The sequence below is a fragment of the Bombus terrestris genome, chromosome 3 (genome assembly GCF_910591885.1).
Source record: "Bombus terrestris chromosome 3, iyBomTerr1.2, whole genome shotgun sequence".
NCBI classification, from domain to species: domain Eukaryota; kingdom Metazoa; phylum Arthropoda; class Insecta; order Hymenoptera; family Apidae; genus Bombus; species Bombus terrestris.
The window spans coordinates 485,330-509,263 of NC_063271.1; the positions used below are offsets into that span (position 1 = coordinate 485,330).

The 23,934-nt window shown below is 46.8% G+C and overlaps 1 protein-coding gene across 2 annotated transcripts in view; it reads right to left on the reverse strand.

Annotated features, from left to right (window-relative positions):
* LOC100645932 (neurogenic locus Notch protein) overlaps positions 1-23,934 on the reverse strand; it is a 179,595-nt gene that overhangs the window by 61,482 nt on the left and 94,179 nt on the right. For both annotated transcript variants that reach the window (XM_048404311.1, XM_048404312.1), the window contains 2 exons: positions 2,726-3,082; positions 586-741 (listed from right to left, as the gene is read on the reverse strand). In XM_048404311.1, coding sequence (XP_048260268.1) covers positions 586-741; positions 2,726-3,082 — 513 coding nt within the window. The remainder of the gene's footprint in view (positions 1-585; positions 742-2,725; positions 3,083-23,934) is intronic.

The window sequence follows — 23,934 nt, forward strand, 5'->3', positions numbered from 1 at the left end:
TTTATTCGAACCGTAGGGGCGCTTTCGCGTACGACTATACGCGCTCATCTAACGATTATCGACCTCTCCAATCGACTCGATAAAATACAAATGGAGACGGCCGTTCTAACAACATCACTTCTTTTATTCTCTTGTTCGTTCGTTCGTTCGTTCTTGTCCGTCGAGTTCGTGGGAAATAAATATTCGTTTGAAATAAAATCTTAATTAGCGTAGTCGCGATTGCTTTTTATCTTTAATAATTTGTACGTTATAAGAATAAATGGAATTTTTTGTAACTTTGCATGGTAAAATGTTAGGGCCGCCGGTCCACGAACAAACGAAGAATAGGAATTTATAAAATTTATTTATTTATTACGTTCCGAATTGGTTAAGTATAGAGTTACGCGACCATTTATCGTTGTTGCCGGCGCAGCGTCTTAATACGTAGGAAGTAAGCGGCGCTGCGCGTAGCAATATTATAATATAACGATATTACGAAATCGTAAATCTCTTCTACGATCGTAATCTGGCAAAGAATTGGTTCGACTAAAAATCAAAAACACCGTCGGATCTTTCGAAACTTGAAACTACCGTTTAATCGCTTACCTTGCTCGCACTCGTCGATGTCCTCCGAGCAGTCTACCCCCTTATATCCGGTTGCACAGGAACACGCGAACGATCCATTGATGGGACTGGTATCGCAGATCGCACCCTCGTGACAGGGATTTGAGGTGCAAGCATCGTCGAGATGGCAGAGCAATCCTGGAAACGGGAAAAGCAACGATTTATCTTCCGATTATTCGCCGATCGATCGGGAAAGATGGTCGGCCATTTTGAAGGGGACCTGAATAATCCGATAGACGCTGTTGCGTACGTTTCTAGGACAAAAGCGTCGATCGTCGAACGCCAAACACGGCGGCAACGGCCAAACATGGACATCATTAAGATCCGTATTGCTCGGTCCGCTAGAAATCTAGCTAGAAACGTTACGCTCGAGGATCTCGCAAGAGAATCTCGAATCTCGCATTCGGTAAATTACTGGAAATACCGAGCTTATACGATAAGTTGGTCTAATTGCTCCCTACAGCGAGAACATTCGAGGAATTTCAATTGCAACTGCATAGAATACTCGGCGATGTGGGTTTAATCTTACAGCGGCATTGCGGTGTTGCTCGTCTATGGATCGTGGTAATCGAGCTTACGTTTGTTTTTTAAAAGCTTTACTTTAATTTCGAAACTAAAGTTTCGAAGAATCGAGAGACAAAGAGAGAGACAGAGATTATTCCCAACGTTCTTGAAATACTTCTCTTTCTAAATCTATCTATCTAAGTCAAATTTCAGTTAGCTGTTAACGGTTGTTCTATTAACCGTTATTTCTAGTCTCTTTGACTAATTTTGGTCTATTCATTTAGCGAGCGATTGAAAAGCGGGAAAAAAGTATAGGTATCCTTTGACGTATGGCGTGCGAAGTATAGGTATCGAATGACGTTGGAACGCGTTAGATCTGGATAACGGAACGCGGATGTTTAGGACGTTGGCGTATAAAGCAAAGCAAAGCCGTCGCGCAGATGCACGATTACACCCGCGACTAACTGTAACCGTGTTCGTACGTGAAAGAAACCAAGCCACTGGGCTTTAACACTGCGATCGTTATGGCCAGTGACGAGTGGCCAGGACATTGCAAGTACGTTGACTGGTACACGCGTTCGTGATTTTCCGAATATCGTGATTTCTTAATTTAGACAAACGCTTTAAAAGTGGAGTGATTCGGCGTAAGGTGTGAGGTAACACGCGTGAGCGTCGAGGAACGCGCGAGGAGCTGAATGTTTATAATATCGGGATAACAGGAAAGAGAGGAAAGAAAAGGAGAGAAGAGGAATAAACGTTAAATCGGCTGAAGATCGATTCGAACATCGGAACGTTAAAAGTTCAAGCAGAGGAGGGATATATACGTATAGGTTTGTCCAAGCGGCGCGCGAATTTTTTCGTTTTCGCGATTACCTGACGTCGATTGCGGCTATTACAGGGGGCACCGTAACAAAAGAAGGATGCCTGTATTTGGTAATCGGCGTCGACGCACGATCGATCTGAAAAACGTTTTGCCGCACCGGGCTTTGGGTAGGCGAGTAAGAACAGAGAACAGAAACTCGTTTTCAGTCCTCAAGGTCGTGGCTCGGTAAGGCTAGGCCGCGCACCAGCCTCCGGAATCCCGAGATTCCAACGGACCCTCGGAGGCTGCATCATATTGTTGCACGTGCAGTTGCACCTGCCTGCTCCGCTGATGCTCCGCTCGTAATCTCGCTATGCATAACACCGACACGATTCTGCGTACGGAATCCTCTCGTCGGCCGTACCTCGCCGCGCGATTTCGTTCTGCCAGCTCTGGCGATTCGTGCGACCATGTTTACCTTTGATTCCAAGATTCCAAGATTTTAGGGGTTGTGTAACGAATTGGTAGCGAAAAAGATTTCCAGTGTAGACCATAGACGCGATGTGTCGTTATTTATCGTGCATTTATTACGCATGCCATACGTATTTTTAATCTATCGCTTCGACCTTTTCGTAAAATCACGTGGAACGGTAAAACGCCTTTTTACCGTCTGCACGTAAATACTTTCTCCGATTCTTCGACAACCTATCCCATCGTGTCATGCCATACACACCTCACCAATTGACATGGCAAGGCAAGTTGCCAAAGTCGTGAACCTTGTCGGTCAATCGCGTGTCGATGGATACTGCAACTTACCGGTCTTGCCGTAGGTGCATTGACAGTAAAAGCTGCCAACGCGATCGATGCAGGTAGCTCCGTTGAAGCAGGCGGCACCTGCGCAATCGTCGATGTTGACGCTGCAGTCAGGCCCGGTCCAGCCATTCACGCATATGCACGAGTAGCTACCGGGTGAATTGGTACACGTGGCACCGTTGTGGCACAACGAAGGCCGAACCGAGCACTCGTCCACGTCCAGTTCGCACTGCGTGCCTGTGTACGACGGAGGACATAGGCACGAGTACTCATTTATCCTGTCCATGCAGGTTGCGCCGTTTTGGCACAAATTTCCAGGACAGTCGTCGATATTCTCCTCGCACTGATCTCCGCGGAAACCTGAAACATTCCAGAGAAAAGATCCTGTTGAAAGCTTGCTAGTAGAGATAATCGATATCGATTTTCGTTATCTTTCGATACGAATGATTTATAGTAGGTAATTTGATTATTGGATGTGTTGAAGGTGCGCGTTACACAGGCAAATATAACTTTCAAAGTTTACAAATACGATCGGTTATCGACTTTTAATCGTTCTATTTGGACATTTTCAAGTCTCGACCACTTAAATCTGTCGTAACGTGGCGTTTCTATCGCCATTAACGCATTACTTTGCCGTTGCTGCGTATCGTGCGATTTACAGACAATTCTGCACGAGGGAAGGCAGGGTGTTCGGCGTTGGTTAAAAAAGGACAAACAAATGGAGATACGGTGGATCCGCGTTCGAAATAAATTCCCCTAACCTGAGACTAACCGGACTAAATTCTGTCGACGATCGTGATGGTCGTAAAGAGAAGAACTCGTTGTATCCACTGTTCTCGTGCAAGGAAAAAAGGAATTTTTATGTCAAAGTAGAGCCACGGCTACGCGGTCGAGGCTTTTATCGTTCCAGGAATTTACGGTGGCCTGGAAGAACGAAGGACAGGTAAGATCGAAGAAGAAACGATCGGTCGGCCCAACACCCAAGATAGAGCGATATAGCTCGATAACCGTGAAATTGATCGAACTTGTCTGTGTCGATCGATTTTTCTACTACGAAGTTTCAACGAACAACGATGAACGCACGACGATGAACGATGTTCGCGTCCACGTGGAACAAGGACCCAGCCGATTGTTTAACGAAGGGAATATTCAGAGATAGTTGGTAAAAATGACGGTAAGGTTTAATTGTAAGGAGAAACGGCGTGAACCAGCTTGTAAGAGAAAAACGGAGGCACGAGGAAGAAGGCGACGGTTCTGATGGAAGAGACCGATAAGGCTGGATGTAGCAGCGTGACGATCGATTATTAGCGCGATGCCGAAGCAAAAGCATTCTTTATGCGGCTTCGTCTACGGCTTACGCGATCAACGCGAATACATCGTTTAGAATTTGAAGGCTGTGGTTAATAGATCGGAGGGGATTTTGCATCGCTGTGCGATCAGGCTGATCGTCGACGAATAGTATCTACATGGTATGTAATCGGTATGTGCGTATAAGATAGTTGTTAAACTAAACCCGCTTTTTAAACTAACGGTGTCTCGTAATGTTTCCTGGCTTGATTTTCTTTAGACGTAAAGTTTCAAATGTTAGCAATGATGGGCATTTTTAATGGGAAAGGATGAAAGGATTCAAAATGGCTATAGAGCGTAGATGATATTTAGAGGTATTGTCCGAGGAGGTTCGAAGATGGAGAAAAATGATCTCTGTCTCGCACGCAACGTTATACGCGAAGAAGCGGATAAAAACGCATCCACTTTCCCACCGTGGTATCTTGCTATCGGTATCGGTATCGGTATCGGTAGTCGGTCAACGATGCAAATCCACTGGTGAATCGCGTGTTTATCAACTGTAATGGCGGGTATAATTTATGCTCGATAGAGCGGTTAACTAAACTTCCTGTGCATCTGTACCGGTTTGAGTGTCATACATGCACACGTATGTTACGTATACGTACATACATACGTAAGTATCGGTCGATACGAATTAAAGTTTCGTTCCGGAGTGAAAAAATTGCCAATCGATCCTACAAGTACGTACGTCGTTGTACCTCCGAACAGGGGCGTAACATTAATATTAAAGCGATGCGAAAGTAAATTCGCGTGCACCATTATTCGGCCAGGGAACCCGACGCGACGATCTTTGATTAGGTTGCCGTTTTCCATTATACATACGTACTTGATGCATACGACGTACGTGTCACGGTCATCGACCATTCAAAGTATACATTATAGGATCGTTTAGAACCGAACTTTAGTCACATATTTCGTAATTTCGTTGACGTTGTTTAAACAAAGTACGAAGCGAAAGGAGGGAGCCAAGGTCGGCGACATCCGTTTCAAAAAATTGCCAGACGCTTCTCTCTCGAAGATTCTCTCTCGCGGATTTGTAACCGGATGAGATATACGTACAGGTGCATAGGGTAAATAAAAGCTTTGCGATGACACAAAGTTCAAGTTTCTGCGCGCTTCGTATCGTTCAACGTAGGACAAACGTAAATATCGCAACAGATTCTACGAAAAAATTTGGACTCCGATAAACACGACAATTTGTGCGATTCGCCGTATATCGCGAGAGTTTAGCGAGTTTCGGCGTTTAACCGAAAATTGTTGCCGCGAATCTACTTCTCCGCGCAACAGATGGTTATACGCTATACAGGCCGGGCTTCGGGTCTGAATTTCGATAGAGATTCGAAACTGGAATTTCAAGGAGGTTTCCCTTCTTGAGTTACCGGATTACAGGGGACTGGTTGGCCGGTTTACACGCTACCGTGAAACTTTTGCGTCGTAAAGTCCAGATTATAATACTTTCCAGTTCGTGCATTTACGCAGCCACAAATGGCACGTCGCAAATGGCGCGTAACCGGAAACGTACGACTCGAGATACCGACGACATTCAACGTTTCTCCGTCTTCTTTCATCCGGCCTCGTTAGATCGATACTTTACGAGATTTTTGCCTATCCGGACAGGAGAAAGAGGAAATTTGATGGAACTTGATGGCAAGAAAGAAAAGCGAACGAAAAAACTGTCGATATATTGGGTACGATGGTCGGTACGATGATCGGTACGACGGTGAAAGAGGAGGCAAGAAACGCGGAGACGAGAGACACGGAGGTATCGCCACGGTTCCGGGGCGAATCGATTGCCTTTGATATCGACACTGACGCGGACAAAAGAAGGATCATCGTGCTTGGAACCCACTAAAAAATCTACGTATTTGCCGGACCATTCGTTCCGCGTTCATAGTCGACGCGCGTCCTTTCATCCGCCCCGACCGCTTTTCGTCCCTTCTCTTCCCTTTTTGCGAATCGCGTCTCTCACAGGAACGCAGCGATGCATCCTAAAAACTGTTTACCGTCATACGACCATGCTACCGTTTTAATACCGTTATTACCAACTTGATTATTCTAGTATGATATTTATTTCCACCGATACGGTTAAACGCGTCTTTTATTTTGAACTCGGAAGTAATTTCGGTATTCGTCAAAGTGGAACATAACGATTGATACTTTTAAAAGCAATAGTTGGTAAACCAACGAATAAACGTTTTTTCGCGTCATAGTTATAAATATGACGCGAAATATCCTACGTTAGAACGAACTTTCTTTTCTTCTTTCGTCTTGAAATTTATTCGTATTGAGATTACGAATATTGAAATTGAAAATCCAGGAAACGAGTGATATGTACGGCTGCGTTCGTTTAGCCGGAATACACGCAAATATCTCGATAATCGATAACATGGATCGGAACGTATGAAAAATCAAGGAACGGTCGGAACTTGAAAAAAGACGCACTCGTCGTTCACACGCTGGTAACGGATATCCTAGGCCAGAAGTATCCGTACAAATACCGATCGCACCCTTCGTGAGGTCGCGGCCGCCCAAACAGGGGATAATATCCCCGCTAACAACGAGAGCTTATTTCCATAAGGTAGAAGGATCTGGTTTTCCTGGTGAGCGTATAATGGCGAGGTGGTCCGAAACACGCGGGCTGCTAGTAAAAAAAAAAAAAAAAAACGAGCGGACCGATCTGGCGTGACGATGATTCGTGAAAGTAAGAGAAACAAGGGTGGCACTGCTCGAGAAGATTACGCGTGGGTGCGTGTTAGAAAGGAAGGGAACGACGTTCTCCACCGCTTATAAATCAAGCTGCGACGAAGGCCTTATAATCGCCATCGTCCACGAGCTTCAACCTTTAGGTTGCGCTCGGTGAAGACCCTATTCGACCAAGGATACGCGTATCCGTTGCTTCGTTACAGATGCATTAGCCTCTTCTACTTTGCTTCGTCTGCTCTCTTTTGGCGGTTAGAACGACGCTCCAATCGCTTCTATAATATTATTATCCGCCCCTTTCCTTCCGTCCTGTTTTTCGTCGTTCGTTTTCGTCTTTGTTTCAATACGTCCGAAAAAAATCGTTGTCTCGCGTCTTTCGGCGCAATTACGAGAAACGATCGTGTCGGAGAATATTAGAGGACGCTTCGAGAGGAATCTGGTTAGGATGGCAAGGCCGAAGACTTTCGACGGGAATTTCGAGAATCCTGTAAAGCGCTGACGATTAGTCAGTCCGCAGGTTCGGCCAACTGCTCGGAATGATTTCATTGACTGGCGGCCGCTACGCGGCAGGCTCATCCCGGTGAACAGCGAGGAAGAAGGAAGAAGAAGCAGAAGAAGGAGAAAAGGATCGCCCTCCCTCTCTTCGTTCGTCCGACGGATCCTTCTAAATTCTAAATGTTTCGAAGGAATCCAGAGATTTCGACTCGCTTCCTGAACGCGTCTCTCTCTCTCTTCGAACTACGGAGATGCGACTCGTCGCGTGGTAGATTCGCGTTTCTACGGAAACACGAGATTCTCGCGTGAAAAAAGGAAAACGAAAAAAGAAAAAAAAAAAGAAAAAACGCTGGAAACCCTTTGACCCCGCGTTGCTGCATTGTCGTGGCTTCGTTACCACGAACGTATCGTTTTATTTCCTCCGCTAGGAAGGGAACTAGGAAGCGTCCTTCCGATTCGTAACATAACGCCACTGTTTCGTTACCAACCGATTTCGCGTCTCGAGTTTCTCTCGCTGGACTCGCTTTTTCCAAATCGCCGGTATTTCCACCATATTCTCCTTCGCTTGGATCGTTTTCTAACGAACAACTATGCGCGCGTATCGAACCTACCGACTATCGATACCGTGTGTTTCTCTTCTTTTCACCTTTCTCCGAGCATCTTGTCACAGCATTAAGATAATCCTGTCTCTGTCTGTCCGAACTCTCGTTCTCTCGTTCTCGAGAGGTAGAGAGCTAGAGAGAGAGAGAGAGAGAGAGAGAGAGAGAGAGAGAGAGAGAGAGAGAGAGAGAGAGTGAGAGAGAGAGAGGCAGGGACGAAGGGAGACTCGAACGGGGCAATACAGTGCCGTCAGTGCCTCTCAGCCGGGCAAAGGTGTGGCAACGTCGCGAGAGCGGGTGTGCGGCCACAAGATTCATGGTGGGGACTGTGGGAAAATTCTCATGCCGCCGACTGTGCCAGTACCAGTGGTACTCATCCAACGACGGACGAAACAGCCAGAAACCTTACTCGACTTCCTGCTTTCACGCTCCAAGAGCGTTTCACCGTGCACGCAAAAAAGGTATCATTAGGGGCGTCACGAGAAAATCTCGCGATCCGATAGCGAGTTATCTTTGCGGGAAGCGCACGGCGTTCCAGTAAAAATGGACAATTTGATGGCAGCCAGATAGTAACGAAATACCGATAATATCGATAAAATAGTTGTAGGTAGGAAGCGAAACGAGAAATATAAACAGAACCGTGTGTAACTAACTCTCTTAAGAGACTACCTATGGCATAGGAGATTACGAATATCGATTAGTGGAAATGGCAGCGAACGAGTTACGCGCATCGTTTGTTCGTAAGAGGGTAAAAGCACTTTGACGATACTACCGCTCCTGACAATCCACTAACCAACGAAAAATTCATTTATCCATGTACTTCCATGATCACGACTCGAGCGTATACATACATATTCGCCTTATTTGCGACTAAATCGAGTTAATCAAGAAACAGTTTGCGCTTATGCCAAGTACGATTACGATTAGAGAATTGTAGATGAATTGGAAGAAACGAAATTATTGCTACTCGTTCGAAGAGCACGAGGAATCGACGCGTAGGAAAGACGATTGGGCGAAGAGGGAAGACAATATAGAGGGGAGAGTTTGGCCGCAACGAAAAAGAAACGCGAGACGCGGAAGTGACGCGTCTCGTTTCACCATATGGCGTCCTTGCCCTGGAATTTCGGATGCGGCGGTTAGACGGGATTCGGTTGAGAAGCACTGGATCCCATCGGGGCCCACCATGCGAAGAGGAAGGCTAACAGCGGCCCGTGCGCCTCCCCACCAAAAAGCACGGCTGGCACCGGGTAGCCACGAGCACGCCACGGGGGTGCCAGTGGAAAAATTATTTCTTCGTCCCTACGAACGTTGTAATTATTCCGGCCACGTGGTTGCGCCATGGCGAATCGCGGATACACCTGTCGCGAACATTAGTCGCCATCGTATAAACGATTTACCCTCTTGCTTTATGATTTAACTTCTGACACAGTAATTCGCGTTTGCCAACTTAAAAAAAAAACCTTGCTCGTACGACGATACGATTATAATGGACCAGCAGAAGCGGGCAGTTGTTCGATTTTTGGAAAATACATTTGGAGAATAAGGTTATCAAAGATAGAAACCAGTTGTAAGCAAACAGGCATGCGGCTTATCAGCGAATTAGCGCGACTTTGCAAACTGACATCGATCGCTATTCGTGTCCTTGTAAGGAGTAATTATTGCGACGCGATTCGCTCCTCGTTAGGTCTCCGACTAACTAACCGAGACGCGCGCGCCCGCGCGAGTGAGAGAGAGAGAGAGAGAGAGAGAGAGAGAGAGAAACCTTCGAGTTGCTTTACAGGCTCGTTACAATTCCCAGACAGTCCGAAAGAGGGTAACGATTAGAGAGAGCCCTTAGTGACTCGTACGCCATCATAACGATTCCCAGCCCGGTTGAGTGCATCGTTCCATGCCGTTAAGACAATCGTGCGCTCTCTCCCTTCCGATCTCGATTCTCTCGACTCGTAAACGCCAAGAACTCTGTCATCCGCTACACCTACCGAAGCAATTTCTAATGCGACTCGAAATTATCCGAATATTTTCTTTCGCCAACGCTCCTCTTTTCCGTTGCACGAGCGCAAACCGCCCGAAACGGGTTGGAAAACACCGAGAAGGTGGGACGTTTGGCACATGGAATGGAAAACGGTGGAGAACGCGTCTCGCCAAGCGATAGGTCGGATAGGTCGGACAGATCGGTCGTGAAAGCGATACGAATAATTGGCAAGGGACAGAATCGAATGGCGGAGGATAATAGAGCAGTACCGCTAGGACGAAGCGGAACGTTATCTGGTTGGACGGGCGCAAGCCCTCTTGTACGCGAGCGATCTATCCCGGATAAAAGTGACGCGGACCTTAATACGTACAACTCCGCTTCTTCGCCGTTCTCGCCTTTTTTCCCTTTTCTCGTGCGCTCCATCATCCTGCCGCTCTTTGTCCATTTTCTGGGACCGTAAAAGGCGCACGTACCTACTCGAGAAAGGACCAACCGATAAGCGTAATTTGAATGGGTAATGGCTTCACCAAGAGGAGGGTCCCCGGTTAATGACGGGTCCAACGGAAGGGGAAGAGGCGGTCGAAGAAAGGAAAGGAAAGGAAAGGAAAGGAAAGAAGAAGAGAGAAAGAACGAAAGAAGGTAGAGAAAGAGAGGAAAAGATCCGGGCGCCGAGATGGTGCGCGCCCCGGGCCTTAATGCACTCTCTTCTCAGTCTCGATCGCGATTGGGGGACGTTTTGGTTTTCGGGTACGGGGCACGAAACCGCGAGATACCCGGCTCGAAAGCAGCCCTCTATCGTTACCAAACCGGATCCATTTTTCCGTCTGGACCAACGCTAGCGAGCACGGTCCACCGAGAAACCCATTACCCTACGTGTCGAATGCAAATCGGCAATTTCCTCTGCAGAGATTGCGCTGTCTGTCGCCTCGCCTCGTCTACCCTCGCCTCGCCGTCTTTTTAATATCTCCATTAAGTAAGAAGCCTCGATCAAGGTAGGGACGAAAGGTATCGCAAAGGGGCACTCTGGTAATTCGGATTTCGCCACTCTCACGGCTAGTCGAGCGAATTCGCGAGAATATTCACAGGAATGGAACGACGTACGGCGTATACAGCAACGATGTCTTTTCGCATTTTCTCGTTCCTCCTTCGATGGACCAACGGCTGTCGTCCTTTCCCGAATAAACTGTCTGCAAGTGTCTCTCCCGTTCGCATTCGTGAGTTTCGACGCGAGCGAGATCTCGATAAGTCAGTGACATGGAAAAACTCGCGAGACAGCGAGCCAAGGCAAGGAAAACCGAATTCGATCGTCCTCGTGCCCCGTGAGGATGCGAAGCCTTACTTACTACGCGCCTTGCGCAACAGGTGTCTGCCATTCAACAGGCGGTGGTACGCCGCGCCTGCTCCACTACCGTCGCGTCGGCTCGAATCACAGTCGCCGATAGAAAGTCGTTGTCGTAGCAGGTATATAGCTCGATCGATGGTTATCGCTGGACGTTTCGATTACCGCTCTACGTTCCGTCGTTTCAAATATATAAAATGTGCAACGCGCTAATACGATGGAAAAATAAAAAAATCGTCCGCTCGAAGAGTGGATGCCAGAACGACGCGTAAATTCTTCCACTTGTTGCTTCAGCGCAACAGGTGAGAGACGGTCAACAGGTTATTTGCTACGACGATCGTCTCGTTATCGATGCCTTGGCATTGCGCACCGTGGAAATTTACAATTCCGATACGTTGTCGAACGAAGGAACGAGATAGGTAGGAGGAAGCCGATTGTACGTAAATGAACATGTACGATCGATGTAACTATGAACGAAATAAACGAATGCTAAAGAACGAACGATACGTGGATATATAATATGTTTTTAAAGTCGGGTGGGTCCTTCTCTTGTTCACGCGAGCGATACGTAGGAGGAAAGCAGACCCGTTTGCGCGCTCGCGTGGATTGTTTACCCGTGAGCGAACGTACGCACACACGTGCACATGTTACGAGTATACAGGTACCTTGGCACTCGAACAATGGGGCCGTCGTACGACTACCATTCTTTCGGAACAATCGGTGAAGCCCCTTTCTCGAAAGGCTGTGCCCCCACTCGATGCAACACGGGCCCCATACCGCTTAAAAGGACAATCGCCTTCTTATTTACGATTTGACCAGCTCCCCCTTTCTCCTTCTTCTTTCACCTTCTCGTCTGTGCTTCTTTCTTTCTTTCGCTCTTTCTCGCCGTTGCGTGGTTGGGCTCCACGCGGTTCGCGTAGATTGGACGACCAAGCACTCGTGTGCTTGAAAAGAATCCTTCCTTCGACCGAAAATCGACGAGAATCTAGAGTCTAGACGGAATTCGTTCGTCGTTTCGACAAAGATTCTTCTTTAAAGATCGATCTTTAAACGACGACCAGGGATTTTTCGATCGATTTGAGGCCGGTCGGGCGTCAATTTTCCAAGAACCAAGCGTTACGGTTTCATTACGAGCCGTGAAATTAATTACGAGGATAGTGCCGTTTGTTGGCGACCAAAGAGCGTTCTAGCGTAGGCTCTTCTGATATTTAGACGAAGCAGTGCGATTAAATGTCACCGAGTCGTGTATTTTCCTAAATAAATCCTATAAACTATAAACCGTATCGTCGTGACTCTGATACGTTATGGTTCTCTCGGACGTTCTCTGTCTCGGAGTCTCGTATCGTCCACGTATTTGCCACTCGCTCAAAATGCGCGATTTCGACTTATCGCGTCGCCGTCTCTATCTGCTGTATGCGATTGTTTCACGTTTTACGTACGCAGTGGTAGACGATTATGCGGAGACGAAGCGCGAATAACTAAAAATCCAGTGCTTTTGGAAGTTTAGTGGGTTTCTAAAGTTGTCTCGGTAGGAAGTCGTTTTTACTTAAGAAATATTTATTCTGCCACCTTTTGCCAGATACAATTATGCAAAAAGCTGCAACTAATCAGGCACGAAATTTGCCAGCCATTCGTAACTCGTAATTAAGAGATACACGATTAATCGATCGACGCTAGCCGTTGTGAACCGGTAAAGCTACCTTGCAACGACTGGCGAGAGAATAACGGCGAACGTGGAACGTGGAAAGTAGAAAACAAAGACGGAATAAGATTCGAGTGACGAGGGTGGAGGCGAACGAACGAGCCTCGGGACCAAAAGCGAGAGAAGAGAGCACGGTATCACGGTTGCTTTATCTTAGCGTTGAAGCGACTGCAAAGAAGTTGAAGTGCACTCTCGGCGCGCATGGACACCGTGAGCGGCCATTGTGTATAGAGGCGAGCCACCTTCGTGCACGCACCTACCTCTTCTTCTGCCACCCTTCGTCCTCTTCTGCTTCCTCTTCTCCTCCGCTTGCTTAGGTTAACCATCGACTCTCGAGAGGTTTATGGAGAATCAGCGAGGAAGAGCGAGATGGAGTCGAAACCAGACACGGACCACAGAGTGGTAAGGGAACAAGGAAAGAGAAAAAGAAGAAGAAAAAGAAGGAGAAGAAGAAGAAGAAGAAGAAGAAGGAGAAGAAGGATAAGAAGGAGAAGAAGAAGAAGAAGAGAATAGGAGAAGGATGGAAAGAGCTTTCTGAGTAAGGGGGCGTGGGTGCGCCCTTCGTGATTTACATATGCGTATTCTATAGCTTATTTACTGCGTCGATCATCCTCCACTTTATCTCTTCGCGTGTGGGTCGTACTAAACTTAACTAAACCAAGACCGGATACCGAAGGTAGAAGAGAGAGAAACAAAGGACGCCAGAAAGCGAAAGGAACGCGTTTCCTCGCCTATTAGCCCTGGAGCTGACAGCGCGACCGGTACCGTAAATATCGCACGTAGGCAGATAACCTTAACCTCTTAATTGCGTCGACTGGTTTTCTCGACGGGGCGACGTGGCGTCGGCCTCGCTGGTATCCGGGCCAATTGAAATTCGCAGGATGGTATTCTTTCGTGGTATCGATTAAATCGAAAGGTTACAAGATCAAAGTAAAACGGATGAAAATAGATATCCGACGTTTCATCGAAAGAGACGTTAAGCGTATAGATATGTCAGGCGTTAGATACGTTAAGCGTATATATCTGAGATTTGGAAAATTCTCTTTGCTGCGTATTTTCGTATCACGTACGAATCGCCGCGACAATGACGCGGTAAAATTATTCTTCCAGCTTTGAAGATCGTTCGAAGCTGCGCGGCTGTTGTTTAAAGACTGGAAAAGAAGGGAGACTCTGGGAGGACAGGTAAAAAATGATTGCAAGATAATTGACGACTGTCGGGCCTTTCTGAGAGCGGACAGCTCCGAGATACGTCTACGCACCGACGCACGATCGTCTCGTGCTCGGCTAATTGTCGTAAACTGGTCGGTTCGAAGCAAGAGACAAAGAGTGTCGAAAATTACGGTCGTCTATCTTTTACCACGTCCGACGTACACGTCCGTACGATGACAGTACGACAAATTACCTTTGGCTGTAGATAATCAACTCCTAAGTCGAGTGGTCCTTAATTGAAACGGTGACTGACACGAGCGGTTATTAATAAGCGAAGAAAGACAACGAGTAGGCATAGACGAACACGTAAGAAAGCAATCGATTATGTATATAGAGAATCTCTGACGAAATCCTGGTTACAGGTCGTGTTCGTCCCATTAGAAATTCATGGAACTGAACAACCGATCGACGGTTTTCCAGTTTACATCGTTCTCTTGGTTCTTCGTAATTTGAAACTTAAATTTCAAAATAGCACGAACCGATAAGTAAAGAAAGACTCGCGCGGTCCAGTTCTTTTGAAATTGCAAGTCGATCTTTCAATTTTAACGCTTCGCGGTCCGACCCGATTCATGTCAAATTACTTTCAAAAGCTGTTCATAATCGGACTATATTTTGATATTTTTCATGCTCTAATTTTCTGCGAATTTCCTTCAAATTCCTATGCAAGACGCGATATCTAGTTAGATATCGGACGATAACTCGAAAACGAAAGGAATTGGACGACTCGTCCGATGGATCGTCCGATCGTCTTGCCGAATCGAAAGAACGAGCTGAGTCGAGGCGTGGCTTTTTCTACGCTCTAGAGTCTAGATTTGCTATTCGAAAGCGGGAAAGATTCCGGCAACGCGATATTACTACGAGGATGGAAGAGAGCAACGAGCGAGGCAAAACGATAGTTCTCTGTTTCGAGACGCGCGCAAGTAAATCATGGGAAGAGTATTCGTGAGAGCCACACGGGATGAAGCGGCGGCGCGGCGAGTCCGCGAGGACCAGGAGAGGAAAGGGGCCACGAAGGGTCCACGGTTCCCGTGGGCCGTGGATGATCGGCGGTGGAGAGAGATGAACGAGAGACAGAGAGGCAGAGAGGCCGAGCGAGAGGGACGTGAGCCAAGAAGAAACGAAGGGTTTCGGTTCGACGTATCAGCCCGAGGTGGTCACGAGTTCTGAACTCCGAGGCTGAGGGCCGCTAGTGGGTGGGACCGTCCACTTCGTGTCCGTACCTTCTTCTTCGTCCCCTTCCATCTACCTTTTCTCCCGTCGAGTCGGTTTCGTGCACCGAACGACAACTCTGCCGTCGCAGCTCCGAGCAAATTCCATTTCTCTGGAAATTGCCAATACTGGAAATGCGCGATACGGGTGCAATTGTACGGTACGCGAGAATCGAACGGGAACGGTTTGACAACAAACGAGAAATCCGATCTGCTGACAAAACCGAACCAAAAGGATTCGGCAACTCGATAGAACGAGGCGAGGTAGGAAAGAAGCGAGGTAGAAGAAGTACGAGTTCAAATTTTACAGGCTTATCGGTGACTCAGGCTTGGCCGAAAGCCCGATAATGGAAATCTTTGGTCGAAATCTCGAAATTGGCTCGCTCTGTATCGCGGCTGCATCGTGGATAGGAGGATCGATCGACTCGTCTGATTTTCTTCGAGTTGACGCGTGCAGCGTGCACGGTGTACATGCGCGATGGTTATGCAGGACGCATAGAGAAGAGGAGAGGAGAGGAGAGGAGAGGAGAGGCGAGCCGCAAGAGGTTGAGAAAGACGAGGCGCAACAGAGATAGCGGAGGAAGAAGAGGAGATGGTGATTCTCCTGCAACGCGTGGCGAGGCTTTGCTCTTGTTGGCCGGCCGCAACGTTTCTTTCTTCTTCTCGCAGCGACGCCAACAAAACCCCCGTGACTTGCACAAGTTGCTCGGGGACGGAACAAAAAGCACTTTGTTCTAAGGTAAACCAACCTTAGCCCGTATGTGCGCGTTCCTCCGAGACTACAAGCTCTGACAAAGAAGACGAACGAGACGGGACCAAGCATAGGAGCGCGCCAACGCCGTCCCACCGCCGTCCCACCGCCGTCCCACCGCCTCCGTCGTCTTTCCACTAAACTAAGATACGGGAAAAAGCGTGTCGGATCGGCCGGAAATTGTCTACGTTGATTTTTCTTCGCTTCGCTCTTGCCGTCTCTTGCTTCTTTCCATCTTCCGTCTCCCTCCACCTGCCCTGTTCGATATGCACCGTCAAAGCGTGCAACGTATTTGCGCTAGGTAATTCGTTCGCGGTGAATCGTACACGAAGGAGCCGACAAAGGCGAAAAACCAGAATTGCCGGCTGCTGGTGTTCGCGTTACCGGATTTATTGAAATTATGATGACGGAGGCATTATTGTTTCGCCTAATGATCTTTCTTTCACGTCCCTCTCGTAATGATCGGCCGCGTGTGTCCGCGCGCCGATGCTTAACACGCGATGCGAATTTATCGAGCAACGCAACCTTCCTTCGATATGGTATGTTTCGGATTTTGCAAATGATCGAGTGCGCAAAAACATAACGATTCACGTTCGGTTCGAGCGGATGAAATACGAGCTCGATTAATTTCAATACGAGTCAAGGTTAGGACAAAGCAACCCGCTGCCCGTTGAACGCGGAACGCGCCTAGTATATGCATACTAACTGTTAATACTGTTATACATATATATGTGCATGTAACGAGTAGTTGGACTTTCGGAGCTGGCGTGCAGGATTTACTGTAGGGAACCGGGCCGGGACATTCGTGTATCCGATAACCCAATATCCCAGTGGCTTGTCGTCGTCTCTTTGCACCGTCTGCCGAGATGCGGAGACCCGAACCCGCATAAATTTGCATAGAACCGGCGCAACCCTTCGCGTACGTTCCCGTATCTTTGTGGAGCGCGACGAACACACGCGAGACGGTTCATCGTGTTTCTCGTTTTTCGCTTTTCGTTTTTCGTTTTTCGTTTTTCGCGGAGCAACGATTTCGAGGCACGTGGTCGGGGACTCGGTCCGCCCTTAATAAGGAGCGCGGACGACTCGAGGTAGGCGTGGATTTGTCTCGTTCCAATATTCAACTCGTAGGGCCCTACGGTCGCGTTTTTTTATCGAAATTCACGGTACCTTTGATCCGACCACGAATTCTTTCGTGGTTGGCATGGTCGCGGTTGTCGAAACGTTGATTGCGCGTGTCTGTCTGTTTAGACGGTAAATAGGCATATTTCTCTTACGTGGTGCCTATCTTAAAATTATTCGATCGATTTATGCCCCTCGATTAATTTAGAATTTTATGGGTCTCTGTACGCGACATAGTTTCTTCCACGAGAGTTCATTTCTAAGAACCTCGATCGCGATAACTGACCATACGATAAATACGATAAATAATTAGGCGAATAATTTATGATACTCGAGATAAAAGTGTTTAACGTCTGAGAACGATTCTAATCGATGAAACGTTATACGACGATTCAGTGGGTGGAAGTTTGGACGCGTTTCCTCCACCTTTCGCATTCTCGCTTGTCGGTCGTGTACGAAGGTGTACCGTTACGTTAAGCCGAAGATAAGAAGAGTTGATCGGCCCTATCGGCCACCTGTGGTAATTTAAGTTGGCTTTAAAATCATACGCGGCATAGCGCGATCAATGGTGCGCGGATTCGATCGAGTAACGTAAAAGGTTCGAGGAGGCTTTGTTCTCTCGATACGCTCGATCAGACATTTAAGCAAGTTCGCGTCCTGACGCTCGTTTAAAGAAACCAGGAAAAAAACGTGAAAAAGTAGAAGAAGATTCCAAAGTATACAAAGTATACGAGTCTACTCATAAAGATGCTTAGTGGTATTTTCGCTGTGAGATGGTCGCGGTGATTTGTTACGAACCGTTCTTTTTTTCTTTTTTCCTAACTTACCTACGTGAATTTGCTTTGAAATTTCTTAGCGATATCGTTGCGACGACGAGGCACGCGACTTGTTCTTTCGAGTTTACTACGAACGAAACTCGAAGCAAGCAACTTCGATACGCGTCGCATAAAACTACAGCAAGTGTATTCCACGAAGACCAGCGTACGATTTTTACCATTTTCGGACGATTCTAAAAATCGACGATCGAGTACTCGCTATAATCTGATCGATCAACGATCTGATCTAGAAATACCGATCGCAACGTTTATCGGTGCAAAATGACGTTTGTAAAAAAAAAAAAAGAAAGAAGAAAGAAGGCGATATGGTAAATTCGGAAGGAGCGTACGAAGGTACGCGACGTCAAAGGGGATAAATTATAATTAGAAAAATTAATAAGCTGATTGGAAATCTTGCGATACGATAGCCTAGCTTCCCATTTGTCTGGCGATTGGTATTAGTAGCGCGTGGGTTCGTCGCGCGATTCGATCAACCAGTAAGTTTTGAAAGCGCTTGGAACCGCGGGAAAGTACGCGAACGTTATTCACGCGATGACCCAATACAAAGAGACTTTGGAATCGCGCGTGAGAGGACGCAGGACATTGTATCCTGGTACGGAGACGGTAGAAGGAAGAGGGAGAGGAAAGCCAAAGAGAGCGCAATCAGCGCGGATTGCCCGCCATTCCGCGAACTTGTAAACCAAACGACGGATCGCAAATGGAGAAACAGAAAGGACTGTGCACCACGAGGAAGCCCATATACGCGGTAACCCTCGGTCAGCCGTTACCTCGTCTCGTTCCCCTTTCTTGCTCTCGCTCTCTTTATACATATTCGCTTCCCTCGGGACGGTGGTACTACGAAAAAACGTACGGTAATTAAGGAAGATAGGAATCGCCTCTTAAATCGCTCTTAACCGCCGCGAGTCCACCTCCGCCGTGGGTAACCTCTGGCTGGATAACTACCTGCTTCTTCGCCCCTTTCTCTTTCGCCCCATCCTCTTCTTCCCTCCTTCTGCTTCTTGTATCTTCGCCTCCGAGGTTACTCAAGCCACTGCTAGAGATATCTGCATCTCGCGAGTGCTTGCCCCTGTCCCCCATACGGCAAATAAATCAGATCGTCGCACGGAGCGTCGCCTGTGCCCTGTGCCGCTCTTATTTCTACTTTATGCTTTATCCGAGCAAAGAGAGGGGAAGAGAGAGAGAGAGAGAGAGAGAGAGAGGGCCGGCCCTGTCTGTACCTGGCCCTGTACTGGGAAGATAATGTACACAAGTCGCGCGTCTATACCCTATACTTTATGCTCTATACTCTATACTCTATACTCTATGCTTTATTCTCTATACCATAGTATAGGCTATACTGTAAACTACTATAGGATGGCTACTCCGCCTCGTTCGCATCTCCTTCGATATGTGCGTGGGTTAGAAAGCACCGTTACCACACGGCCGAGAAATTCCATCTGTCCCGAGGCGGCTCGAGTTGAGTCGTACTCGACTTGGAAATTGGACGCTTTCTCGGTATGCCTGTGCACTGTTGCAGAGTCCGCGGAATCACCGGCTCTCGTCTCGTACGAGATGAGCTCGATTAAAATTAATAAGCGGCTTCTGCCAGCTGCGTCTGCATGCTGATCGACCGAGGCTAGGTGCTAACGAGGTTATTCTTCTCGCAGCTTCGTAAAGGTCTCCTCTCTGCGAGCGGTAGCCCCGACGACTCTCTTTTATTTACCATGGTCTTAACGGTTGTTGGGAGAGCCGGCACGGACATTAGTTGGAATTGGTTTGGGGAACCAAGCTCGACGGTGTTATTTGGAAAAGAAGGGAGAAAGGTACGGCAGAAAAAATTGCAACTACGTGCGCTCCAAGATTCCAGCGGTTGATATAACAAAGTTTATAAAGATTACCTTCCGACTAAATTGCTGTTTCACTTTTTCGCCGAATTCTTAATTATATTATTTATTTATTTATTTATTTATTTATTTATCCGTTATTTATTTGTCGGTGCTTGGGTTTGCGGAAATACAGCTCAACTAGCTAATAAAACGTTTGAAGCAGATCTTTGCCCCCGAAATATTATCACGAATAACTAGCGTTTCTCTTATAAGCGGTAACCGTAGAATAAATGCGCGCTTATAAAATTAAAGATTCTTCGTTTCGTCGAAGACGAAATATATTTCACGCTATATGACTATAAACCGTTGGATTTAGAACAACACCGATGCTGCGTTGGTTACTCGTTCTTTTCCTCTAGCTACTGTAAAAGATTCGCGAAAGGAAACAGGTACGCGTATCTCTGTTGTACTATCGGAGATTTCAGCGGGCAGATGCGGTCTACCCTTTGACCAAGCTCGGCCGAAGCTTCGCCGAGAATTCGAACGCTTGGGTAGAAAGTTGATGGGGAGAGATCCGTCGCGGATACGATCGGCAGCTCGCAGGGGCGCGTGAAGCATGCCTGGAGGATGCGTATACGCGAGGTGATGCGTCAATTACGGGCAGAAAGAGGTTTCGGCTAGCGCGAGACCATCCGAGTCTGCTCTCAGAGAAACGTATTTCACGAGAGGCCGTTAACGAGATTCCTGTCGTCTCGGAACCACGGTTGCTCGTCGTTTCGTAGCCTTATTTTTATTTCTTCGTTAAACTTTCGCAGAGAAAGGAGAGAGAGAGAGAGAGAGAGAGAAAAAGCGCGAGTAAAGAAGCAGCGAGGGAAGAAGCAACGAGAACGGAGCAGAGAGGCTGAAGAAGCTGGAATATTCCCCTATCTTGGGTTTCAGGGTCAGAATCGTGTTCCAATTAGATGCCACGACCACACTGCGCATTTTTCACCTGTTCACCTCCCTTCGCTCTCTTGCACCGTGGCTATCGTCGTGTCGCGCAGTTCGCAACCCTCGGTCCTTCCGAGGAACACCGGTGCGCTCCAACTTCTAGTCCCCAAGGTTCTAGTAAGGGCTGTATGGACCGTGCGGACTTATAAAACCAGATACGTTATATAATGCATCCTGCGGCAAATACGTGAGCATGCATTTTAGCGGTAGCCAGGGTCATTAGGAGCGTGCCTCGGAACCGTGCTTGACCCTTGCAGCGTATCGAACAACGAAGACAAAAGGGCAGCTAATGTAATTAGCCCGATGATATTAATTTTTGCACGCTTATCGGCGCGATCGACCCGCGATGAGAATTAACGCTGGTCGTGACGAAACTAGTCCATTATCTATCAACTCGAACGCTATCTTAAAGGAACGTTCTACCGTGGATCTTTGAAGATGGATTTTCTTCTCTAATCATCAAAGTTATAGATGATCGAAGGCTATCTTTTATTATTATAAATCGTGTTCCCTGAAACGGCTTCCACGATATCAAGAACATTGTTCAAAATATCGAATTTCGAATAGATGTTATCCGTACTCGACGAAATCCTAAATTCTCCATAATAATATTTTTTCTAATTAAAAAATTTTTTTTCTAATTATGTCGCAGAGTGACAAATACGCTGGAAGATATATATATATATATATATATAATAATGATTAAAATATTACATTTTTTAATAAATTCTGACGTTGTCACTTTTTCTTTATGTACTTGCAGCGAGATTTGCAGACGAACGACGTTACGACGGATCTATCGTGTTTGGTTTCGCCGGTTTTGAAAGGCTGGGTATTTTTGAAAAAAGAAAAAAAAGAAAAGAAAAAAGAAGAAAAAAGCAAACTATATCAATTTGAAGCGATCGTGTGAGAATCCTCTCGCAAGTAGACGCAATCGACGATGCTTGTTCATTAAACCGAGACTCCCTAACGTCTAACGATTTCGTTAATTAGTCGAGTCATAATTCTAACTTCACTTCCGTTCGTTCGTAGGTCGGCAAACTATATATTTTGCGGATTACTCGTTCCCACCACCCTTTGCTTTCTCACACGCTGAACGAATTTTTCATTTTTACCGCGCCTTTTTCCGCAGACCAATTCGGATGCGAATGTTTCGAATTCTCTGTTTACGATGACGATGCGTGTGTGCGTGCGCTTCTGTTTACATACATACACGTTATAATAAAAGGTAATAAAAGAAAAAGCGGGTCAAGCGACTTTCCCATAGATGGCTCTTCCCGCTGATAATCATAGTTGGACGAGCGATTTCGCGAAACGCCTTTCAGAAATCGACGTACCAGTAAATAAAATCGCTGCGGATCGCGGCGTCGCGATTGTCTCGGCCCTATTTTTTCCTCGCCGGTAATTATCGCACGCAATTTTCACCGTTCGCGATGCCGCCAATTAGCGGCGGCATCGAACATTTTCTCATGAACGAACGTTGCCAGCCAATTACGCGGGAAGCCTCTTCCCACATCTGTATTGCGATAGAGGCATCGTTCGCTCGTTCTCAAACTCGTTTACTCTTCACACGCGTAACCATTATTTTACTAATTAATCGAAGAATATCGGCCAACTGTGGACGAAAGCTACGGTCTTTCGTGGAAAAAAAAAAAAAAAAAAAAAAGGATCGTAACGAAAGAGAGGAAGACCGGTGATAGAGGATTCACGTGCCGCGTCTCTCCTCAAAATTCTTAGATGCTTCGCAAAATCTCTAGAGACGAGATGACGTCCGATCTTTTACTTATCTATTTATTTATTTATTTATTTATTTATCGTAACGTTCGCTTTTCTACGTAGGTCGACCCTCTGCTTACTCACTAACCGTACCAACCGCGTTACAAGTTTGTTAAGGACCTCTTTGGAATTTGAATACTTATTTATGACATTTTCGCGAGGTAAATAAATCTATAGAAACAAATGATTTATTTCTGTCGCAGGGTCGCTGCTAATCACGCAGCTAATCACGCTGCTAATCACGCATGCAGACAATGAAATTGGAAAACTCGCAAAAAGCGCAAATAACGCGTAGAAGGTACGCGGTTACGCGAGCGATACAACTTGATAGAACGTGCGGACAAAGATGTAACACTGAAAACACTGTCCGTAACGAATGAAAAGCAGAAGAAAAATGGACTCGCGTTAACCGAGAAGAACAGGCCCGAACGAGTCACAATGGAAAGCAGGAACGATAACAACAAATGAAGTAAGAAAAGACGAGCGACTCTATTCAACGAAAATCCTCTTTCTTCGTTCCATTCAACCGGCTTCTATGTATGTTCTTTATTTCGCGTCTCGGCCATCGTCTGGCTTAACGAATCGCCGCGCCGCCCGTGACCATGACGCGATTAGACGCCGAGACTCTTCCAGGCGACAGGAAATCGCTCGTTGATGCGATCTAATCCACGAATCGAGAGCGTTCGTCGATTGCGATCAACGATCTCTAAGAGACTAAGAAAGCTCGCAGCGATCGTTGGTCGTTGGAAAGAGAAGCAAAAGACGAATCGATATCGATATTATATCGTTGTATCGTCGAAGATGTCTTATAATTCTTCTCGTAGTGGTTAAAAGATGTCGTTGGACGCGGAGATGAAATTTACGAGGAGGAAACGCACGATGGGACGTGCTTAACCCCGAGTTGCGTAAGCAACGATAGCATGCGATTGGGACGCGCGATAAACAGTCGCGATGCATCAACCCGTGATTACCATCTATCCTGACAACGAATTCGTAATTGGATATATTAAAACGACGTAATTCCGCGCAAGAATAAAGAATCGGCGAGGAAAATATAGCTTTCTTAGAGAAAGAATGCGACGAAATCGGTGGAAGAGGTTCGGTAGTGAAAACGGATTAAAGATTATCCGAACGACTATTTCAAGAGGAACCGGTTCGTTCGTTATCCGTACAACTGTTTATTATACTTCGTATAACGACCGATTTAAAAAGAGTTACGCGCGTTTCAGCGTACAGGAAATGCTCGAGCAGGGAGTAAATCGTGCCACGTAGACTTTTTCGTCCCTCCTTTATGAGCCATGAGTCGAATCGAGCCATCGAACCAACAATTTGAAACATCCATCCGAAAGGAATTTCTGCCAGCG